The sequence below is a fragment of the Pituophis catenifer genome, unplaced genomic scaffold, assembly GCF_029215685.1.
Source record: "Pituophis catenifer annectens isolate HBS135680 unplaced genomic scaffold, rPitCat1.0.hap2 SCAF_8, whole genome shotgun sequence".
In the NCBI taxonomy this organism is placed as follows: domain Eukaryota; kingdom Metazoa; phylum Chordata; class Lepidosauria; order Squamata; family Colubridae; genus Pituophis; species Pituophis catenifer.
In genome coordinates, this window is record NW_027256888.1 from 2,850,603 (window position 1) to 2,875,467 (window position 24,865).

General features: G+C 44.5%; 1 protein-coding gene across 1 annotated transcript; it reads left to right on the top strand.

Moving 5' to 3' along the window:
- The first annotated feature begins 2,032 nt into the window (after positions 1-2,032).
- MFSD10 (major facilitator superfamily domain containing 10) lies at positions 2,033-23,232 on the top strand. Its single transcript, XM_070948973.1, has 12 exons — positions 2,033-2,185; positions 7,822-7,918; positions 9,291-9,394; positions 10,679-10,837; positions 12,929-13,117; positions 13,616-13,724; positions 16,515-16,617; positions 18,638-18,746; positions 19,452-19,542; positions 21,283-21,330; positions 22,124-22,213; positions 22,427-23,232. The coding sequence occupies exons 1-12, from the start codon at positions 2,033-2,035 to the stop codon at positions 22,531-22,533; spliced, it is 1,359 nt and encodes a 452-aa protein (XP_070805074.1). The 3' UTR covers positions 22,534-23,232.
- The last annotated feature ends 1,633 nt before the right edge of the window (positions 23,233-24,865 follow it).

Below are 24,865 nucleotides of genomic sequence, written 5' to 3' on the forward strand. Positions count from 1 at the left end.
TTCTCCCAGCCCTTCTAGGTCCATAGAAGGGGGAAAGGAGCAGGGATTGGGGGTGGGGTGGAAAGGGGGTGCAATTGAGATGGCTTGGGGGGGGAGAGGGAGAGAGGGAGAGAGGGGGCAGGAATGAAGGAGTCCCCAGACCCAGGTTTTTCATCCAGCCTGCCCCAGGAGCCTCGGGGGGGGGGGAGTTCCTCCATCCTTTAACGAGTTGGAAGGGACCTTGGAGGTCATCTACTCCAACCCCCCCTCACACAGGAGACTTGTACTAGGGATTCGAACCGCCGAACTGTCAATCTTTCTGATCGACTAGCTCAGTGTCTTAGCCCCTGAGCCACCTAGTCATCCACCCTGGCCCCGTCTTGGCCCGGCCTGTGTCCCGCAGGAGGGGGGAAAGTGGAGGCAGCCAGCAGGGATTGAGATGAGGTGGGAAAGGGGTGCAAGACGAGATGGGGAGGGAGGGAGGGGTACAGGAATGAAGCCCCCCCACCCCGTTTTTCATCCAGCCAGCTCAGTAGCCCCTAGCTTTGAGGGGAGATGGAGAGGCTGCCTTGCATTTGGGAAGCAGAGTGGGGTGGGTGGGGTCTCCGGGCTGGCAGAGACCCCTGGCGTGGGGTGGTGGGGCACCCAACGGTGCCCGCCACCTTATCTTTCCTCGGGGAAATTTAAAATTGCTACTCCGCTTCTGGGTACTCTCTGGAGCATGTCTTGAGTTCCTGTTTCACCTACTGTAACTGTAAGGCTGCTAAGGAGCCTTGGTGGCGCAGCAGACTAAAGCGCTGTTAAGTAGCACCAGCTGCCTGCAATTACTGCAAGTTCAAATCTCACCAGGCTCAAGGTTGACTCAGCCTTCCATCCTTCCGAGGTAGGTAAAATGAGGACCCGGATTGTGGGGGCAATAAACTGACTTTGTATAAATATACAAAAGTATGAAGGCTATTGCTTAACGCATCGTAAGCCGCCCTGAGTCTCCGGAGAAGGGCGGCATATAAATCGAACCAATAAAATAAAAATAAATAAATAAATTTACACACACACAGACACGCGTAGTCCTCGATTTACAACTTGGAAAAAAGCAACTTGGGACTGTTTTTCACCCTTATGACCGCCGCAGCATCCCCGTGGCCACGTCATCAAAAAAATCCTGACGCTTGGCCTCAAGTTCTAATATCTCTAGTTTTTACTCCTATTTATTCTCTTTTTATTATTTTTTTTAATCATTCATTCTTTACCCTAGTGCATTTATACATGTTCGGGGTTGGCTTTCTTCCCTTTCATCTTTTTTTATTGTACAGAGAAATTAGAATTGGAGGGCGAAGGAAGATGTCGTTTATACAAATGAGCGTAGAAATTTTAAGATACGATCAAAAAAAAATGGAAAAAGAAGATTTCGGCAAAAATTGTAACTGAGTAAAAATGTATTAAAAATGTATAAGATAAATTGTATAAGTTATGATATTCTGTTCATAAAATACACAGGAGAATGTGGAGGGGGGGTCAAAAAATCAATAAAACTTGATTAAAAAAATAATTAACCTGACGCTTGGCAGCCGATTCACATTTATGACGGTTGCAGCGTCCCCGGGGGATCCTCCTTTGCGACCTGTAAAAGGTTAGCAGCTCAGGCTAAGAATCTCTGCTCAGTTCCAGCTTTGTTTCTTCCCCGCCCACTCTTGTCCGACTTGTGTGAACTGGGGGACTAAATTAATTAATTAATTAATTAATTAGTCATATTTCTATGCCGCCCACTCTCCGAGGACTCTGGGCGGCTTACAACAATCAACAGTATACTAAATAGCATATTGCCCCCAACAATCTGGGTCCTCATTTTACCCACCTCGGAAGGATGGAAGGCTGAGTCAACCTTGAGCCGGTGAGATTTGATCCGCTGATCTGCTGACACGATGCCCCTCATTGTATTTCAGGGTTCTCCAACCTTCTCAGCGATAAGACTTGAGGACTTCAACTCCCAGAATCCCCCAGCCGGAGTGGTGATTTGGAGACCATCGTGCACGAAAGGATCTTCCTCCAGAAAATGTCACGAGAGGACCAAGGTGTCGCGAAGGCAGAGGAGAACTCCTCCCGCGTCATTTTCACGGTGTTTCTCTCGCTGCTCATCGACCTCCTGGGCTTCACCCTGATTCTGCCTCTCTTGCCTTCCATCCTAGATCATTTCAGTCAGAATGACGTGAGTAAAAAAAAACCAAAAAACGAAGCCGCGTTCAAAAATCCAAACATTTTTGCCCTTGTTAAAACGTGCGAGGACAAGCAGGGACAGCATCCGTGAGAATTGAAATGAGTTTACTTTAGTTTGCTTTCTCATTGTTGCCCCTGGCACAACGAAATTAAGTGCCATCTAATTTCAGCGTACTTTAAACATGAAAAAGAAAATAAAAATAAAACAAAAGCGCACCTCCCTTGCGTCCTATTTATTTATTTATTTATTTTATTTATTTGTCAAGTACGTACCCTGTTTCCCCCAAAATAAGACCTCCCCTGATAATAAGCCCAATCGGGCTTTTGAGCACACGGCAATAAGGCCAAGCGCTTATTTCAGGGTTGAAAAAAATATAAGACAGGGTCTTATTTTCGGGAAAACACGGTAGATACAGATGATAGATAAATAGTAAGATGGATAGATAGATAGATTAGATAGATGATAGATAGATAGATAGATAGATAGATAGATAGATAGATAGATAGAGATATAGAGAGAAATAGATAGAGAGATTAGATAGAAAGAAAGAAAGAAAGAAAAAGAAAGAGAAAGAAAGAAAGAAAGAAAGAAAGAAAGAAAGAAAGAAAGAAAGAAAGAAAGATAGAGGGATAGATAGGGATGGCTAAATAGAAAGACAGATAGATATAGAGATAAATAGAGAGAGATTAGATAGAGAAAGATAGATAGATAGATAGATAGATAGATAGATAGATAGATAGATAGATAGACAGATAGACAGACATAGACAGATACCCTGTTTCCCCCAAAATAAGACCTCCCCTGATAATAAGCCCAATCGGGCTTTTGAGCTCATGGCAATAAGGCCAAGCGCTTATTTCAGGGTTCAAAAAAAATATAAGACAGGGTCTTATTTTCGGGGAAACACAGTAGATACAGATGATAGATAAATAGTAAGACGGATAGAGAGAGAGAGAGAGAGACAGAGAGAGGAAGGAAGGAAGGAAGGAAGGAGGAAGGATAGATAGATAGATAGATAGATAGATAGATAGATAGATAGATAGATATAGATGGACATAGACAAATACCCTGTTTCCTCCAAAATAAGACCTCCCCTGATAATAAGCCCAATCGGGCTTTTGAGCGCATGGCAATAAGGCCAAGCGCTTATTTCAGGGTTCAAAAAAATATAAGACACAAGTTTATTTTCGGGGAAACACGGGTATTAGATAATATATATGTAAGTCTAAGCATGAATTGAATACATAAAATAGATAGAAATAGAGGAAACATTAGGACAGGGATGTTATGCCCGCCCCTTACAGACCTCTTAGGAATGGGGTGAGATCCACAGTAGACAGTCTAAGGTTAAAGTTTTGGGGGTTTGGGGAAGAAACCAGAGTCAAGTAGTGCATTCTAGGCATTAACAACTCTGTTGCTGAAGTCATATTTTCTGCAATTGAGTTTGGAGCGGTTTACCTTGAGTTTGTATCTATTGTGTGCTGGTGTATTGTTGTGGTTGAAGCTGAAGTAGACATTGACAGGTAGGACGTTGTGGCAGATAATTTTGTGTACTACGCTTAGGTCATACCGAAGGCGGCGTAGTTCTAAATTTTCTAAGCCCAGAATTTCAAGTCTGGTGGCATAAAGTATTTTGTGTCAAGCAGAGGAGTGGAGGACTCTTCTTGTGAAATATTTCTGGACTCGCTCAATTGTATTAATGTCCGATACGCAGTGCAAGTTCCAGACAGATGAGCTGTATTTGAGAATTGGTCTAGCAAAGGTTTTGTATGCTCTGGTTAGTAGTGTGATATTACCGGAAAAGAAGCTACGCAAGATTAGGTTTATAACCCTTAATGCCTTTTTGGCAATGTTGTTACAGTGGGCTTTGGCACTTAGATCATTAGAGATGAGTACTCCAAGGTCCTTGACAGAGTGAGGGTCATCTACAAAGTCGTGTCCACTTAGCTTGTATTTTGCATTCTGGTTGTTTTTGCCAATGTGTAAGATGAGTATTTTTTGGTTGAGATTTAGAGTTGCCAATTGTTTGACCCTTCCAAACTGAATTGAATTGAATTGAAGTTAGTTTACTTTATTGTCGTTGCACCTCGCACAATGAAGTTAGGTGCCATCTTCAGCGTACATTATACATTAAAAAGAAAATAAAAAATCAAACAAAAACACACCTCCCTCACATTCTATACCAGGAGTCAGCAACCTGCAGCTCTGGAGCCGCATGTGGCTCTTTCACTCTTCTGCTGCGGCTCCCTGTCACTCAAAATATGCATCACAACCGCCAACGTGCAACATACGCTGGCATGTGATTTATTGAGCTTTTCAACCCCCCGGCAGGCCAACCATGCATAAATCCAAGAAATGAAAAGTTTCAAAAGAAACCAGAACGTTTAATTCAACTACATATGCTAGTTTTGTGGCTGCACAAAAAATAGTCAGGCACGGGAAGGGTTTTGTGGTTCCCGGTGTTTTCTTTTCTGTGGGAAACGGGTCCAAATGGCTCTTTTGAGTGTTTAAGGTTGCAGACCCCTGTTCTATACAATTGTATTGAAAACCCCTGATATTGCATTAATATCGCACTTTATTATACAGCGGAATTCAATATAGTTACTGCTTTGCTCCAGGCTTCGCAGCACCTTGTTCATCGTTTTATCAGTTTCCCAAAACATAAAATACAAAAATGCAAAGAAAGATGAAAATAAGGGCAAGAGAGCAGAGGAAGGGGAAGAGGGGGAAAAAATGTAAAGAGGAAAAAAAACCCAGTATTGCCTTCTTTCACGAGACACCTCTCCTCCCACGAGGACACTACGACCGTCACAAATATGAATCCGTTTCCAAGCGTCTGAATTACGATCACGTGACCCTGGGGAATGCTGCAACGGTCGTTAAGTGTGAAAAACGGCCATTACTCACTTTTTCGTCACTTGTCAACAGTCACTAAATGAACTGCCGTAAGAGGAACCAGATTCAGCCGGTTTGCAGTATTTCTGCAACCGGCTGAATGTTCTTGCCAAGTTTTTTTTAACTGTGTGTGTTTTTTTGCCTTGGTCTTTTCTTTTCTTTTCGTTTCTTTTCTTTTTCTTTTCTTTTTTTTTCTTTTTTTAACATTTTATTTTGCCACTTCATCTAAGCAGTGGGCAGGAATGATGGGCACGGGGTTTCCTAATCGTGAAACTTCAAATAAGGAAGTATCCCAACGGCTGAAACGGTGAAGCTGAACGCTGGAGTGCAATCCTCTTCCCTCATCTTAGAAAGGAAGTGTCAGGACACACGCCAGACCGAAACGAGAAAGCGACACCTTGCAACATGACTGTTGTTTGCAGCCTTTGCAACGAACACCTCAAGGTTGTAAGGCCACTCCAGCAACCCCTTCCTGGAAAAACACTCATGGAAAGATCTTTTAAAGTTGTGAAGAATTTTGTGAGAAGGGACGAAGGAAAAAAAAAAAGAGAGAGAGAGAGAAGAAATCAAGTTTAGGGCCTTTATTTCAGAAGATTAAAAGTAAATGGAATTCATTTTATGCATTCAATTCATGCTTATATATATTATCTAATATGTAGTCGACAAATAAATTTAAAAAAATTAGAAATAAAAGGAAATTAATAGTCATTAATAGTCAATTGGCCAAGTGTGATTTGGACACACAAGGAATTTGTCTTCGGTGCATATTCTCTCTGTACATAAAAGACAAGATATGTTCATAATGAATCATAAGACACCATACTTAGTGATAGTCACAGGATACTGAGTAGAGTAGAACAGAACAGAACAGAACAGAATTTTTTTTATTGGCCAAGTGTGATTGGACACACGAGGATTTTTTCTTGGTGCATATGCTCTCAGTGTACATAAAAGAAAAGATACGTTCGTCAAGAATCATAAGGTACAACACTTAATGATAGCCATAGGGTACAAATAAGCAATCAAATCATATTAGGAAACAGTCAATATAAATCGTAAGGATACAAGCAACAAAATTACAGTCATACAGTCATAAGTGGAAGGAGATGGGTGGTGGGAACGATGAGAAGATTAATAGTAGTGCAGACTTAGTAACTAGTTTGACGGTGTTGAGGGAATTATTTCTTTAGCAGAGGGATGGCGTTCGGGAAAAAACTGTCCTTGTGTCTAGTTGTTCTGGTGTGCAGTGCTCTATAGTGTCATTTTGAGGGAAGGAGTTGAAAGAGTTTATGTCCAGGATGCGAGGGGTCTGTAGATATTTTCCCAGCCCTCTTTTTGACTCGTACAGTAGACAGGTCCTCAATGGAGGGCAGGTTGGTAGCCATTGTTTTTTCTGCAGTTCTAACTATCCGTTGAAGTCCGTGTCTGTCTTGTTGGGTTGCAGAGCCAAACCAGACAGTTATGGAGGTGCAGATGACAGACTCAATCATTCCTCTGAAGAACTGGATCAGCAGCTCCTTGGGCAGTTTGAGCTTTCTGAGTTGGCGCAGAAAGAACATTCTTTGTTGTGCCTTTTTGATGATGTTTTTGACGTTAGCTGTCCATTTTAGATCTTGCGATACGGTAGAACCTAGAAATTTGAAGGCCTCTACTGAAAGAATATAAAAAAACAACCATTTCAGATTAAAAGTAACATAAGCGGAAGGAACATAAAGTTGATTTATTTGACCACGGCTAAAATAGATGCGTTGTTCTCTCCGGTAACCCTTCCGGATTTTTGCTGACATCAGGGACTGAAGGATGAAGCTTTGAAGCTTTGTTCATAGATAAGAGATGAAAGATGAGAAGGTTATTTGATTGGGGGAGGGAGAAGAAGACTGCGATACAGACGATGCACCTGGCAGGGTGGATATTTGAAGTGATGTTTTTTAGGGGAGGAAAAGATGCTTCTGGGATCAGGAAAACGACAGAACAGCGCGTTTCCCATCTTGGCAGGATGATTCGATCGATCGATCGATCGATATCCCACCTTTTTCCAAAAACAACTCAAATATATCCAACACATCTTCCTCCTCCTATTTCCCCCCCCCAAACAACAACCCTGTGAAGTCAGGACTAGAACTCAATTCAGAATAGAGCTGGAAGGGAACCTTGGAGGACTTCTAGTCCAACCCCCTGCCCAAGCAGGAGACCCTATACCAGTGATGGCTAACCTTTTTGCCGTTGCATGCCAAAAGCGGGAGGAACGCGGGGGGCGGGTCACGCTCGTGCGTGCCCACACCCATAATTCAATGCGCCCCCCCCCGCATGCACGTGTGACCCCCCCCACTTTTGGCATGCAATGGGATGGTGGGCCCGGTAGGCCCGTTTTTTGCCCTCCCCAGGCTCCAGAGGCTTCCTAGGAGTCTGGGGAGGGCTAAAACAGCCTTCCCACCCCCACAGAGGCCCTCCAGAGGCCGGAAACAGCCCATTTTCCGACTTCCGGTGGGCCCAGAAGACCTGAAAATCAGTTGGCATGCTAGTTCTAGGTTGCTTCTCTCCTTGATTAGTTTCCATCCCTTGTTTCTTATCCTGCCTTCTGGTGCTTTGGAGAATAAATTGATCCCTTCCTCTTTGGGGCAGCCTCTCAAATGCCATAAATAGCAAAATAATTCCGGCAGAAAGAAATGGGCCTGGAGATGGCTCCTGTAACCCTCTCACCCCCTTGCCCAATCCCTTTCTTTCTTCCCCAGGATGGGCTCTACAGGAGGGTGCAAGCCGGCGTAGACTGGTTCAGTGGCAGCCTTGGCATTCCGCCAGAAAGGAAGTACAACAGCGTCTTATTTGGAGGTAGGAAACTCCCTTCATTGCCTTCGTTGGCGCCTGGTCTGAAGGTCATTCACCCTCTGCCTGAAGGGCATTTTGGGTCTCTGGCCAGGCTGGTGGTCAACCCTGGTGTCCAGAGAAATGGGGATGTTGCAAGACACGGAGGGAGGAACTCAGGGGTGAAATCCAGCAGGTTCTGGAGAACTGGTAGCGGATATTTTAAGCAGTTCGGAGAACCAGCAAATGCCACCTCTGACTGGCCTCAGAGTGGGGTAGGAATGGGGATTTTGCAGTATCCTTCCCCTGGAGTGGGGTGGGAATGAGGATTTTGCAGTATCCTTCCCCCAGGAGTGGGGAGGGAATGGGGATTTTGCAATACCCTTGCCCCAGGAGTGGGGAGGGAATGGGGATTTTATTTATTTATTTTATTTTATTAAATTTCTATACCGCCCTTCTCCCGAAGGACTCAAGGTGGTGAACAGCCACAAGATAAAAACACATCAATACAAAAATTTAAAATCATATAAAAACTAATTAAATAATTTGGCTGAATTTAAAATACCCCATTTTGCAGTATCCTTCCCCTGGGGTGGGGTGGGAATGGAGATTTTCCATTATCCTTCCCCCAGGAGTGGGGAGGGAATGGAGATTTTGCAATACCCTTGCCCCAGGAGTGGGGAGAGAATGGGGATTTTGCAATATCCTTCCCCCAGGAGTGGGGTGGGAATGAGGATTTTGCAGTATCCTGCCCCCAGGAGTGGGGAGGGAATGGAGATTTTGCAATACCCTTGCCCCAGGAGTGGGGTGGGAATGAGGATTTTGCAGTATCCTTTCCCTGCCATGCCCACCAAGCCACGCCCACACAACCGGCAGTAAAAAAAAAAATTGTATTTCACCACTGAAGGAAGCCACAGCATGGAATGGGACAATTCGCCACGACCAACTCACCACGGGAGAAATTCAACGCTTCAACTTAATTTATTTAAAAGAATTAAAACTTCATTTCGCTTTTTGTCATTCATCTTTCATCTCGGCCCTCCTTCCACCGTTTCTTCGGTATTAGTGTAACTCTCGTCCCGCGGCGAGTTCTCTCGCAGTGAGCTGGCCACGGCAAGATGGACGTGCATTCCCCTTTGACCCTTTGTTAGAAGCACGGCTTTCGAACAGGGGCAACTTTTAAGACCGGTGGACTTCAACTCCCAGAATCCCCCCAGCAAATTCTCCCAGTGGAATTCTGGGAGTTGAAGTCCACCGGTCTTAAAGAGGTTGGACACTCCTGCTTTACATACTTTACTTAGCGGTGGAAAAAAAAAGAGAGGTAAACTAAGTTGAGGTCAGTGGGCGGAAGACGACTTGCAACCCACGGAACCGTCCCGCCTCCAATCTTCTCTTCCAGGTCTCATCGGCTCCCTGTTTTCTCTGCTTCAGTTTCTGGCCTCGCCACTCACCGGGGCTGCCTCGGATTCCTTCGGGAGGCGACCGGCGCTGCTCGTCACTGCGGTAGGTTGGTTTCAGTCAGAGAGGAGGCAATAGCCTCTTAAGCAATAGCACTTAAGACTTATATCCCACTTCACAGTGTTTTACAGCGCTCTCTAAGCGGTTTACAGAGTCAGCCTCTTGCCCCGCCCAACAATCTGGCTCCTCATTTTATCGACCTCGGAAGGATGGAAGGCGGACTCAACCTTGAGCTGGTCAGGATCGAACTCCAGAAAGTGGGCAGAATTACCCGGCAATATTGCATGCTAAGCACTGTGCCACCAAAGAGAGGAAGGAAGGAAGGAAGGAAGGAAGGAAGGGAGGGAGGGAGGGAGGGAGGGAGGGAGGGAGGGAGGAAGGAAGGAAGGAAGGAAGGAAGGAAGGAAGGAAGGAAGGAAGGAAGATCCCACTTCACTGTGCTTTCCAGCCCTCTCTAAGAGTTTAGAGAGTCAGCCTCTGGACCCCAACAATCTGGGTCCTCATTTTACTGACTTCGGAAGGACAGAACAGCTGGGTCCAGTGCCTGACGCATGGATGCACAGAAGGCAGAGGAGAGGAGAGCAATGGAAATCTATGGGCTGGTCCTCGGGACGGAAGAGCCACCAATGCTAGTGAAGCCCCACCTTAGCTGTGGGGATCAAAGGCAGGTGGCGGAGATGAATAGGTGTAGCAGAGAACTATTCATCTTCTGGCCGAACGGACTTGTTAGCTTGCGGAGAGAGAGAAACTTTTTGCTGGGGCTGCTAGATCATTACTTCAACTGCAGAGGGTTTGTTGTGTTTGGGGAGCTGGGTCAGAACATGTAGTAACTTTGGTCACTAAACGAGCTGTTGTAAGTCGAGGACTCGCCGTACCTATCTGAGCCGTTCCCTCCGAGTGGAACAAACCAAGATGTCAGCGTTTCGCTGGCATAGAGAGCAGAGAGAGAGAGAGTGAGTGATAAGCTCTGAACTTCTGCCTGCTAAATCCCTTTGATGTCCGATTGTCATGGAAATGAGGAGGGGGGAGACATTCCTGGGAAATGACGGGACAAGAAGTCTGAAGAATGACTTGGAAGATAGCCAATGAGAAGCAGAGATTTGGGAATCGGAAAGGGAGGGATTGGGGGGCAAAAGGTCAGTCTTGTCCACATCGAGTCATGATCCGGTGGCTGTGCTCAATTAAAGAAAAGATTTCCTTAAAGATTGGCAGTTTCGAAATTCATTTATTTTGAGATAGCATCGAAGTCTGACGCAAGAAGCTGCCCCAACATCAGCAAACTCTTGTCTGAGAATGCCAAAATCTCTTTTTTTTCCTCCCCCCTTCCAGCTTGGCTTGATGGCGTCCTATTCTCTGTGGGCCATTTCTAGGAGTTTTGAACTCTTCCTTTGCTCCAGAATCCTTGGCGGGATCAGCAAAGGGAACGTCAGCCTTTGCACGGCTGTCATCGCAGATCTTCAATGTCCGAAAGCTCGAAGCAAAGGCATGGTGAGTCCTTCTTATTTTTAAGAGAATAACAGAGCTGGGAGGGACCTCGGAGGTTTTCTAGTCCAACCCCCTCCTCAGGCAGGAAATATACCATTTCAGAAACAAATCACGTTGGGTTAGTCCTTCTCCTTCTCGGATGCTAGCTTAGTAAGAACAAAGAATTAGCGTCTCAACAATCTATTGGTAGTCCTCGACGTATGACCGCCATTGAACTCCAAAGTTTCTGTTGCTAAGCGAGCCATTTGTTAAAGTGAGTTTCGCCCCATTGTACAACCACAGTCGTTAACAGAATCACTCCCGGTTGTTAAGTGAATCTGGCTTCCCCATTGATGTCACTCGTCAAAAGGTCGCAAGAGGGGATCACGTGATTCACTCAGGTTGCAACTGGCATATATATGAGTCAGTCACCGGGGCGGGGGGGTGTCTGAATTTTGATCACATGACCCTGGGGCTGCTGCAACGGTCATAAGTCCGTTACGACTTTCCTTGCCACGGTTGTGAAGTTGAATCACTGCAGTTCTGGTTTTCTCGTCTTGGCTCTAGTTGTTTCGGCTTGCAGTGCCCTGTAGCGCCATCTTGAGGGAAGACGTTGAAACTGTTTGTGTCCAGGATCTAGTGCAGGGCTCTGCAACCTTAAACACTCAAAGAGCCATTTGGACCCGTTTCCCACAGAAAGGAAAACACCGGGAGCCACAAAAACCCTTCCCATGCCTGACTATTTTAAAACTAGCATATGTAGTTGAATTAAATGTTCTGTTTTCTTCTGAAACTTTTCTTTTCTTGGATTTATCCATGGTTGGCCTACTGGAGGTTGAAAAGCTCAATAAATCGTGTGCCGGCAGGTGTCACACATTGGCGGTTGTGACGCATATTTTGAGTGACAGGGAGCTGCAGCAGAGGGGTGAAAGAGCCACATGCGGCTCCAGAGCACAGGTTGCTGACCCCTTGGTCTAATGCATTATTAATAATTATTAATAATTATCATATAATTAATAAAGTATAACATTAATTATATTGTATTATATTAATGTAATTAATGTAATATGATTATAACTAATAATTATAATTAGTTATATATTGCATTAATTATATTATTAATATTAATTATAATTTAATAATTAATAATTATCTAGTACAAGATTAATAATGCTGTGGATAGGTGGGGGGGCTTACTGTATGTGACTCAAAGAAATAAATTTCTTTGATATATAACATATATAACATGATGTATAACATTAATTATATTGTATATTAATGTAATTAATGCAATATAATTATAACTAATAATTATAATTAGTTATATATTACATTAATTATATTATTAATATAATATAATATAATATAATTAATATTATTAATTATTTAATAATTAATAATTATCTAGTGCAAGATTAATAATGCTGTGGATTGGTGGGGGGGCTTACTGTATGTGACTCAAAGAAATAAATTTCTTTGATATATAACATTATATATAACATGATGTATAACATTAATTATATTGTATTATATTAATGTAATTAATGCAATATAATTATAACTAATAATTATAATTAGTTATATATTACATTAATTATATTATTAATATAATATAATATAATATAATTAATATTATTATTTAATAATTAATTATCTAGTGCAAGATTAATAATGCTGTGGATCGGTGGAGGGCCTTACTGTATGTGACTCAAAGAAATAAATTTGCACCCACATTTTTTTAAAAAAGCATTGCTTTTGTGTTCCTGAAAATACTTATGAACAACGGGGCGTACCCAGGAGAAATCACGTGACGAATCAGGGGTGGGTTCTACTTACATTTACTACCGGTTCGCAACAGGGCCCCGTGAGCGCGTGCTCGCTTCGCTAGTGCATGCACGCTTCGCTCGTGCATGCACGCTTCTGCGGAGAAGCTTCCCGATGATGTCGGGATCAGTGGGCGGAGTCTCCCACCGGTATTACTACCGGTTCTTGCGAACCGGTCTGAACCAGGGGCCACCTACCACTGTGAGGGATTTTGGCCAGTGTTTGTTGCTCTGGAAGCTTGTTTGAAGTAGGCATGTTAGCTAAAGGACGTTTGTTGAATCCTCCCTCCAGGCCATGATCGGGCTAGCTTTCTCATTGGGCTTCACCCTCGGGCCGATGCTGGGCGCCTTCCTCGCTCTCGAGACGGAGAAGGACCAAGTCTTCTACACGAGAGCCGCCATCTTTGCCACCATGTTCGCCGCGGCTGATTTCCTGTTTATCTTCACCTGCTTGCCAGAGACGCTGCCGAAGGAAAAACGGGTAATCATACATTTTGTGAAAAGAATCGGGAAAACAAAATAACGGATGTCCTTCTTTGGACGTCAACCGCTTCCAGGAGGAGGAAGCAGATGGTTGGACTCGCGTGGGACAGATCGGATGGACCGTCTACACCAGGGATCTCCAAACTTGGGAATTTTTAAGACTTGTGGACTTCAACTCCCAGATGCCGTCTGGGAGTTGAAATCCCCAAGTCTTAAATCTCAAAGGTGTTTTTTTTTTTCCCAAGAGGCAACTGGACTTTCTTTGTTTTTTCCTTGAAGACGTTTCGCTTCTCATCCCAAGAAGCTTCTTCAGCTCTGACTGGATGGTGGGGAATGGGAGGATTTATATTCCTTGCAGACAGCTGGCCATTTGCATTCTTAGGTTATACCAAAGGCGGCGTAGTTTCCTGCTTGGGCGGTGGGTTGGACTGGATGACCTCCAAGGTCCCTTCCAACTCTTGTTAATCTGTTCAATCTCTCTTCTGCCTCTGGGCAGGTGTCCTCCGTGGTATCTGGCTTTCAGTCGGCCTTCAACCTGATCAGCCCCTGGGCCTTGTTCCGCTTCTCTGCAGTACGTCAGAAGAATGGAGGAGCTCCCAGAGACAGTAAGTCTTTTTTCCGTTTTCTGTCCTCGGGTTGCCTTATGACCATGGCGCTCTTTTAAAAATAGAATGGAATGGAATAAGAATAAGAATTGGAATACAATACAATATAATACAAATCAGGAATAGAATAGGATAATGAAGAGTAGAGTGGAATGGAATGGAATGGAATGGAATGGAATGGAATGGAATGGAATGGAATAAATAGAATAGAATAGAATAGAATAGAATAGAATAGAATAGAATAGAATAGAATATGGAATTGGATAGAATGGAATGGAATGGAATGGAATGGAATAGAATAGAATAGAATAGAATAGAATAGAATAGAATAGAATAGAATAGAATAGAATAGAATAGAATAGAATAGAATAGAATAGAATAGAATAGAATAGAATATGGAATTGGATAGAATGGAATGGAATGGAATGGAATGGAATGGAATGGAATGGAATGGAATAGAATAGAATAGAATAGAATAGAATAGAATAGAATAGAATACAATACAATACAATACAATACAATACAATACAATACAGTACAGTACAGTACAGTACAGTACAGTACAGTACAGTACAGTACAGTACAGTACAGTACAGGAATAGAATAGGATGGGATTGGACAGAACAGAAAATTAGAATAGAACAGAACAGACAATACAATACAATACAATACAATACAATACAATACAATACAATACAATACAATACAATACAATACAATACAATACAATACAATACAATACAATACAATACAATTTAATTGTATTTAACCAACTGTGGTTTTTTAAATTTTTGGGCCAAATTTATATAGATTTTAATTGTTTTTAATATTTGTATTTCATGTTGTTAATTCTGGCTGTGCACCGCCCTGAGTCCTCAGGGAGAAGGGCGGTATATAAATTGAAAATAAATAAAAAATAAATAAAAAAATACAATACAATACAATACAATACAATACAATACAATACAATACAGTAATAGGATAGGATAGGATGGGATGGGATGGGATGGGATGGGACAGAACAGAAAATTAGGCTAGGATAGGACAGGACAGGACAGGACAGAATAGAATAGAAAATAGAAAAGACTAGAATTAATAGAATAGAATGGAATTAGAAATTAAAATAGTTACAGAATTAGAATAATAGCATAGAATAGAATTAGAAGAATAGAATAGAATAGAGTAGAGTAGAATAGAAGCTGGAAGGGACCTTGGAGGTCTTCTAGTCCAGCCCCCTGCTTAAGCAGGAGAACCTATACCATCTCAGACAAGTGACTGTCCAGTCTCTCTTCTTAAAAAACCTCCAGTGATGGAGCACCCACAACTTCTGGTGGCAAGTCGTTCCACTGGTTAATTGTCCTTACCGTTAGGATCCATTGGGTTCTTCTTTGGAATGACCCTGGAAACCTCTCCGGGATCTTTTCCCCTGAGCGTGGCATTGGGTCTCCAACCAACGGGAGCCGGTATAAACGGAGATAGTGAGATGAGGTTGAGGGAATTCAGCCAATCATTGAGATAGATCAGCCAAGCCCTCTCACGACCAGATTTAAAGAAATGTGCCAGGATCGAGTCTTTTGGAGTCTCTGCGGGCACTGTAACCCCCTTTAGATTCTCCGTCTCCCAAGGACTCTTTCCCCCTTGGCTGCCCAGCTGTGCCCCTTTCAAGGAAGGGGCAATTCACCCGATGTTCAACATTCAGATGCTTGGCAACTGACTCGTATTTATGACGGTTACAGTGTCATGGGTTGATCCCCAATTTTCCCAAATTCTGACAAGCAAAATCCAGGGGGAAAGCAGATTCACTTCACCGCCGTGTTACTAACTTCACAACTGGAGCGATAGCTTCCCTTAGCGACGGTGGCAAGAAAGGCCGTCAAATGAGGCAGAACTCGCTTAACGAACGTCTCACTCAGCAACATAAATTTTGGGCTCAGTTGTGACGGTAAATTGTATTATGGCTGCAATTCAGGGGTGAAATTCAGCAGGTTTTGACGAACCGGTAGTGGAAATTTTGAGTAGTTCAGAAAACCAGCAAATACCACCTCTGGCTGGCCCCAGAGTGGGGTGGGAATGGAGATTTTGCAATATCCTTCCCCTAGGAGTGGGGAGGGAATGGAGATTTTGCAGTATCCTTCCCCCAGGAGTGGGGAGGGAATGGAGATTTTGCAGTATCCTTCCCCTAAGAGTGGGGAGGGAATGGAGATTTTGCGGTATCCTTCCCCCAGGAGTGGGGTGGGAATGGAGATTTTGCAGTATCCTTCCCCTAGGAGTGGGGAGGGAATGGGGATTTTTCAGTATCCTTCCCCCAGGAGTGGGGAGGGAATGGAGATTTTGCAGTATCCTTCCCCTAGGAGTGGGGTGGGAATGGAGATTTTGCAATATCCTTCCCCCAGGAGTGGGGTGGGAATAGAGATTTTGCAGTATCCTCCCTCTGGCGTGGGGTAGAAATGGAGATTTTGCAGTATCCTTCCCCTGCCACGCCCACCAAGCCACACGAGGCCCACCAAGTCACGCCCACAGAACCGGTAGTTAAAAAAAATTGAATTCCACCACGGCCGCTATTGTGTTTCCATGAAATCCCAGAATTGGGTTTGACGCTGGAGAATCTGTCTTTTAACAGGTTGGTTTGCAAAAAACAATCATTCAGAAGTACCTATTGACCCCAATTGTCAGAATTCCTGACCCTGATCTCACAATTCCCCAGCTGAAGCCAATTCCAGCCCATCGTTTGCAAAAAAAAGTTTTGTTGATGTTTACAAATCAGCCTTGGTCGTTTTATTCCTCCTGCAGGTCTTCAGATGTTGGGCTTGGTGTATTTCCTGTACCTTTTCCTTTTCTCTGGCCTGGAGTACACGCTGGGATTTCTTGTCCATCAACACTTCCACTTCAGCAGGTAGTTATCTGGCCTGCAACACTCATCGCCTCAAAACCTTTCGATCAAGGGAGTTTAATTTTATAAAATCAGTCTATTCATTTGTGTTGTGCAGAATAGACTAGACTAGAGAATAAAAATAAAATAGAGACTAGACTAAGCTAGAGTAGACTAGATTAGAATCTATCTATCTATATATAAATGGCTGTGTCTGTGTGTATGTATGTTCCAGCATAACTCTGGAACGCCTCGAGCAATTTCAACCAAACTTGGTACACAGATGACTTACTCTCTGGAAAAAAATATTGTGGGGGTAAGACACCCCTCAGGGTGAATATAGCAGCCGTCCCGCCCAGCTGATTGGTCCCGGCGGCCTTCTGCAGCGGCCACACATCTGCTGGGCCATTCCGGATGGAGAGGAGGACCATTGCTGCCAGATGGGTGTTGGCCCAGGTGGTTACTGCAGCGGCCAGCCATGCGCAGCCCCAACGCTGCCGGCCCCAATAGTGGTTACTGGTGGGCATGGGCAGCCAGATGGACAGGGGGTGGGGCCCAAAGACTTATAGTGATTTTGTGTATGATTTTATTTGGTCTTCCGGTTTCCGGCGCTCCCACGTGCGTGAAGACCAGCTGGCCGGAACCCGGAAGAGCAAAGGTGACCGCTCTGCGAACCACTTCCGTCACATGTGCCATAGGTTCCCCATCATGGGGAAGAGCCTTGGTAGTACAAGGGTTTGAGGCACCCTGTTATTAAGCTGCTTAAGACCAGCTGCCTGCAATTACTGCAGGGTTCGAATCTCGCCAAGGCTCAAGGTTGACTCAGCCTTCCATCCTTTCTAAGGTAGGTGAAATGAGGACCCAGTTTGTGGGGGCAATAAGCTGACTTTGTATAAATATACAAAAGGATGAAGGCTATTGCTGAGCACATTGTAAGCCGCCCTGAGTCTTCGGAGAAGGGCGGCATATAAATCAAATTAATAATAATAATAATAATAATTTTATAATGTGTATACTGTACATATAGTTTTAAAAGCCTGTAAGGATTGGGATACATAAATACCCAGGCAACACCGGGTTATCAGCTAGTATAAGAATAAAATAGAGGATAGGATAGGATAGGATAGATAATAAGCGTAGAATAGGGAATAGAACAGAACAATGGAATAGAAAATAGAACAGAAATAGAATACAATAGAATACTCCTAGTTCCCATCGTTAAGCGATCACATGGATCGTTAAGCCAATGGAATCCCTCTTGGAGCCTGCGGAGCTGCAGGGAGGGAGGGATTTTTGAGTTCCTGGCTTGTAGCAACCTCAGAGCTTAAAATCTTTCTCTCTCTCTCTCTCTGCCTCTTCGGGACTCACCTCCACACAGGTGAGAAGGATTTGCTTGGGTTTTGGCTACCAAGGTTCATACAGTCCCAGAGTTTGGGGTCCTTCTTTCCCTGCCTCTGCAAAGAGCTCCATTGAAGCGAGAAGGTCCCCAGCTCTGTGCACGCTTCGATTTTGATTGCCGAAATCCGGGTGGGAAGAGTGGACATTGGAAGTGCCCACCCGAGGCTTGGAGAGGAGAGTTTGAGGCTCCATGCCCGCTTGGACTCTGGCTGGAGAGATCCAAGCAGGCATGGGTTGCAGGGAGCACTTCAGCCTGTCCTCAAAGATGCGAGGGAGTTCTCTTAACAGGCAAAAGCAGTTTTTCCTGCCGGCTTCCCCAGTGACTTTCTGGGGAAGCCATCAGAGAAGATGTTGACCCATGATTGCAACCGGTCGTAAGTGCAAAAGAGATTGCCAAACACCACAGATAATGATTGCATCACCGGAGAGGCTGGCTTGCAACATTGTGCAATGGTTCCTTTGCAAGCCATAAAGCACCGCGTCAGAGGCTGTTGTAACTTCAGTCGGTGATTAAGCGAGGACTACCTCTATTCACTTTGTACTTCCCTAAGCGGGGTGACCTTTCTGGACCTCAACCAGCTGTGTCCATCGGCTGTGACCACAATTTGTGTTTCGGCTCTTTCTTTTTGTGTTTTTCTGTCTTTAGTCTGGAACAAGGGAAGATGTTTTTCTTCATCGGTGTCACTATGGCTGTGATCCAAGGAGGCTACACTCGCCGGATTCCGCCAGGAGCAGAACTGCGGATGGTTAAAATTGTGAGATTCTTTTTAGCCCCTTCTGTTTTCTCTGCTTCGAGGATGCTCAAAATGAAATATTTTAATTCTGGCGCTAAGTTTTGCGTTCCCTGCTGAGCGTGTACACACACACACACACACACACCCAAAAAAAGGACAAAACCATCCATTGGTGAACGAGTTTGTTTATTGAAAAGATTTGTACAGGCAGTCCTTGACTTACGGCCACAATGGAGCCCGAAATTTCTGTTGCTAAGCGAGACAGTTGCTAAGTGAATTTTGCCCCGTTTTACGACCTTTCTTGCCACCGTTAAGTTAGTAACCCGCATTGTTCAGTGAATCTGGTTTCCTATGGACTTGGCTTATGGGAAGGTCGCAAAAGGGGATCACTCCGGGACGCTCCAACCGTCGTAAATATGAGCCAGTTGTCAAATGTTTCAATTTAGATCATGTGACCAAAGGTTGCAATTGTGAAAAATGGTCATCAGTCACTTTCTTCGGTGTCGTTATAACTTTTGAATGGTCACTAAGTGAGCTTTTCTAAGTGGAGGACACCTATTATCTAAGTTGGATATCTTAAAGCAGGGGTCCCCAACCTGTGGTCCGTGGCCCACCACCAGGTCCTACTAACTTAAGAACTGGGGTGATTCACTTTAACGACTGTGGCAAGAAAAGCATGACCAATGAAGAGATTTCTGACTCCTTATTTTAATTTTTCCTGGACAGGCAATCATACTGTCAGCTCCTGGCTTCCTTTTAATCGGCTGGAGCACTAATATTATCATCCTCGGTGCAGGACTGTTGTTTTACTCTTTCGGTAAGTTTCTCGCACAAATCTTGTCAGCCGCCAGTGAAAATCAGGAAAAACGTGCTATGCTGAACTCATAGATTTCTTCAAGTTACAATTTCAAGACAATGAAAGGGATGAACACTTCATTGCGTACAAAATTTTCTTTGTGTACAAAATATAGAGGGGATTTTCCCCCCCTTAAAAGTGCTTTTTTTCAAGAGGCAACTGGACTTTCTGGTTTTTCTTTGAACACGTTTCGCTTCTCATCCAAGAAGCTTCTTCAGCTCTGACTGGATGGTGGGGAATGGAAGGATTTATATTCCTTGCAGACAGCTGGTCATTTGCATCATTTTTAGAGAGCCGTTGAGGCCACTTGGAGGTTTGTCTGTGTCCTCAGGGTCACCTGAGTGGTGCAAATGGGCGTGGAGCCTTCTTGGAACTGCTGAAAGGATTGTGTTGCGGACTCTACACTCATCTGCACTACTACTAGATGGAACTTACTACTAACTTACTACTAACTTTCGGGACCTCACCTTCTGTTGGAGCTTTCCTATTCGTTGGGAATACCAAGAGATTATTGGGGGTTTTCAGGAATCGGTAATCCTAGGAAGGCCCATTTTGTTAAGCACGACATTTGATAAGAGCTGTCAATAGTATTTATTTATTAAAGGAGGACCAAAAAAAAAAAAAAGAGAACTATATTGTCAGAAAATGGCCCCTTGCTAGTGTCTACGGCAGTGGTGGCAAACCTTTTAGTCACCGAGTGCTGAAAAGGTACGCACTTCGTGTGTGCGCGTGCTATCCGTGCTAATGCGCAGCTCTTACCCTGTGTGCTGCGCAATAGACAACGCGGTGAACGCATCTACGCATGCTCACGCTGCGCACAAATATTCTCATGTGCATGTGCAAACTCGCGCACATGCGCAGGAGAGCTCCAAAGACCAGCTAGGTCCCCTGAATTGCACGCTTGCCCGCTGGAGGCCCAAACACCAGTTGGGCGTGCGTGCATGCACAGCTGCAGGTGACTTGGGCAACAGTTTGCGTGCCCGGAAAGATAGCTCTGCGTTCAACCTCGGGCATGCATGCCATAGGTTCGCCATCCTGGGTCTAGAGAGATTCTCAGTCATCCAGGTTGTGGTTGTCCCAAAAGTCCTTTTTCAAAAGGCAAGTGGACTTTGTTTTTCCTCGAAGACATTTTGCTTCTCATCGAAGAACCTTCTTCAGAACTGAATGTCTTCTTCAGAACTGAAGAAGCTTCTTTGATGAGAAGTGAAATGTCTTCGAGGAAAAACGAAGTCCACTTGCCTTTTGAAAAAGCACTTTTGGGGCATCCCTTGCTGGTGAGGCGGCTGCTTCCATGCTTCAAGGGAAGGTGTCCTCTTGTAAACTCTTTGTACGGCACTAGTAAGAGAGGGAGGTTAATTAGGAAGGAGAACTGCAACTGCTCTGGCTTCAACCTTGAGGAAAAATAAGACAGCAGAGTAGAGACATGCTTAAGTGTGCTCCGGGGGCGGTGATGGGCTGCTCTGGCAGGCTTGTGGTAGAGATTTAATCCATTTTATTCGATTTTAAATTTTGTATATTTATGTGTTTTATTTCATGGCTGTGCACCGCCCTGAGTCCTTCGGGAGTAGGGCGGTATAGAAATTCAATAAATAATAATAATAATAATAATAATAATAATAATAATAATAATAATAATAATAATTGTCCCTTGCAAAGTTGTATGCTCTCCAGTCTAACGGCCCTTGTTTACTTCGCTTGCAGCTGCAGCTGTAGTCGTCCCTTGCTTGTCTACGGTGGTATCCAGCTACGGTAAGCCAACGGCCTTCAGATGTCCCATTTTACAGCCTTCAGATGTCCCATTTTACAGCCTTCAGATGTCCCATTTTACGGTCTTCAGATGCCTCATTTCTGGCTCTGGAGCTGAATTGCATAGCTGCTAGGCTCCGGGTCCTGCATTTACTGGGACCAAAGGCCCGTGGTGTAGCCTCTATCCATCTCTTTGCATTTAGGCACTTCAGTAAGCACAAGAGAATAAGGGAGCTACTTAGAGCAGGGGGGGCCCCAATCTCTAGGCTGCAGATTACTGGGCCGTGGCCCATTTGAAACTGGGCCACACAAGTGACGGATTGGTGTGCACACATGCACACACACAGAGCTTAACTTGTGGAAGCAGTGGGCTGCTTTCCCTCTCCCTTCCCCTGCCAGGATATCAAGCTGTATAAGTTGGGGACCAGCTCAAGCTGGGAGACCAGCTAATTCATCATCTAAATATTGTTCTGCGTGCAGATTTCGAGAACCGACATGAATCAGTTTCCTTAAAAGGTGTTTCTGGTCATTGCATTAGCAATTTCATAGCAGTTTTAGAAGCAAATTCAGAGAGCACCAAGGACTCCGACTCCTCCTCCTTTCTGCAAATCCCACCCCCTTCTAGCATTGATGATGTTACCTAGTTTAGGCCATAAAACGTCTGCAGGAAAACAAGCAAGCTCAGAGAGCAGCAAGGACTCCTCATGTCAACCCCGAGCTGCAAATATTCTCCTTTATTAAAATGGCAAAACCTAGTGAGGAAACCACCCTAAAGCTCTTCTCTTTTTCCCCCCAGGGCTGGACAGCCAAAAAGGAACCGTGATGGGCATCCTAAGAAGTCTGGGTGCCCTTGCGAGGGCTCTTGGGCCGGTGGCATCGGCAACAGGTAACTGGCATGGGAAGAAGTGCCTGTCACTCAGAAAGAGGAGGTGGTTGGTGGCGGTTTCCAGAGGTCAAAAGTTATTGGCCAAACGAAGCAGTTCTCCCCATTGTCACACTCCTGATTGGGAATTCGTTGCGGAGTGGTGGTGGTGGTACACTGGGTCTCCTCCTAGGGAAATTTGCTCAAATGTCCTTAAAATTGGCTTTTCGATTGCAGTGTACTGGCTGGCCGGAGCGGAAGTTTGTTTCACCATTTGGGCCTCTTTGTTCCTGCTGCCCTTCATCCTGCTTCGGTGCATGCCAAAGCAAAACAAACAGGAATAGACTACTCGGATGGCGGTTTCCCCCAGAAACTCAAGAATTCAACTTGAATTCAAGAAATCGAGTTGATCCTGGAAGAACTAACCAGGGGCGTTGGTGTATTTTTCACAGCAGCCTTCCACCGTCTTTGCCTGTATTTGAGCAGAGGTCCTGCTTTCCAATCTGGGTCTTTCCGTGTGTGTGTGTGCGCACGTGCGTGCGTGTGCCAGGGTCTGAGCAATGATCCATGGAAAAAGGGCCTTAGGATAAAGCTGCCTTCCTACAAATAGGACGGTGAAGATACCAACTTGCTCAATCCGTGATGAACAAAACCCCCAACAACCCAAGTCCACTTCCTTCCAGCTGGAAACACCTGGGAATTTTCTTGTTGAAAGCGGGACTTTCACACAGATTGGCCCACAAGGTCTTTGCTATGAGGCTGTGAGACCCAAACAATGTCATCTTTCATGACCTAACTTTGGATTTGGCATCTCTAAGTTTGAGATGAACGTCGTTACTGCCTGTGTCCCATAAGGCTCTCCCCATTTGCCTTCACTTAGATTGGTGCTCTTTCTTCGTGTCCCTGTTGTGCCTCTTTCCTCTTTTCTTCAGCGTCTTTGTGCCTGTTCCCACTTTTCTTCAGTGTCCTTGTGCCTGTTCTCTTTTCTTCAGCATCCTTGTGCCTGTTCCCTTTTTTTCAGTGTCCTTTTGCCTGTTCCCTCTTTTCTTCAGTGTCCTTGTGCCTCTTTCCTCTTTTCTTCAGTGTCCTTGTGCCTCTTCCCTTTTTTCTTCAGCATCCTTGTGCCTCTTCCCTCTTTTTTGTCCTTTTGCCTGTTCCCTCTTTTCTTCAGCGTCCTTGTGCCTGTTCCTTTTTCTTCAGTATCCTTGTGCCTCTTTCCTCTTTTCTTCAGTGTCCTTGTGCCTCTTCCCTCTTTTCTTCAGCATCCTTGTGCCTCTTCCCTCTTTTTTCAGTGTCCTTTTGCCTGTTCCCTCTTTTCTTCAGCGTCCTTGTGCCTGTTCCTTTTTCTTCAGTATCCTTGTGCCTCTTCCCTCTTTTTTCAGTGTCCTTTTGCCTGTTCCCTTTTCTTCAGCGTCCTTGTGCCTTTTCCCTTTTCCTCGTATGCTTGTGCCTCTTCCCTCTTTTGATTCCTGGACCTTGTTCTTTTAATTATGTCTTCATTCCCCCCCAGGGGTGAAATGCTACCGGTTCGAACCGGTTCTCCTGAACCAGTAGTAAAAAAATGCTACCGGTTCAGGCGAACCGGTATTTCCGACAATCAGCTGGACGACGATCATCTGTGACGCGTGATTTAAATTAGAATTGTCGGGTTTCCTGTTTTCTAGCTAATCTAAATCACGTGGCACAACAGATCCACCCCCTCGCTGTTCTACTTACCTTTACAGACTTGGAAGGCTTTAAAATGTTCCTTTTTTAGTGCAGGCACACCTCAGGCGTGCATGCGTGCGAAGTGCACGCTCGGTAGCAGACTCACAGAAGCGGTAGCAGACTTCAGAGGATTTCACCACTGTTCCCCCCCCCCTTTTTTTGCTTCCTGAGTACACAAACCAGCAAAAGCCCATTCCTACATGGATTCTGAGAAAGGATAGTAATTAGATAAAATAGAAAAATCGATAGGATCTCAATCTCTTGTCCTAGAATGCAGTCCTTGTCCTACATTTCTGCAAGTTGGGGTTGCAAAATCAATGATCCGACGCCATGCGTAGGTGACAAAAGTGCTCGCATCAAAATAGTTCTCAAGGTTTTGGAGTTTTTTTTGGTTCCCGAAAGAGGCATGGATTGGAGGAAGAGACCACATCAGATACATCCTCTGGAGGCACTTTTGTCAAGTTCTACCTTGGCCCCGAGTTTGTGTATTTCACTAAGTGTCTTACCATAGCCAAGTCCCTTTTGATGGACTTCTGAGATATTTTGAATTTTAAAACGATGATGGGTATATGTCTAATTATCCTTCCTTTCTTTTGTATTGCCGAAATGTCAATGTAATATTTTTTACACTGCGTAAGAAGGTGTGTTGAGAGGAGTATTTTCCATTTTCTTTTTCCATACAATAAAACAAAATTTTTTCAGTGGAGCTTCCTTTTTAAGCATGGTTACAGAATAAAATATATGGTCTCCACCAGTCATCCGATGGGTTGGTACTGAGCTTTTTAAGAGTCATCCAAGGTTGGCTTGGAACAAGGTGGAGTGATTTCTGGTCCTGTCCCTCCATTATGTCAAAGAGAAAAAAAGGGTTGGGGACATTTATGGATTTCGGAATGGCTTCATTCTCTCGCTCGATTTCTGAAACTGGGATTTGGATGAGCACCTGGTGCTGGGATTGGCACCCACATCCGT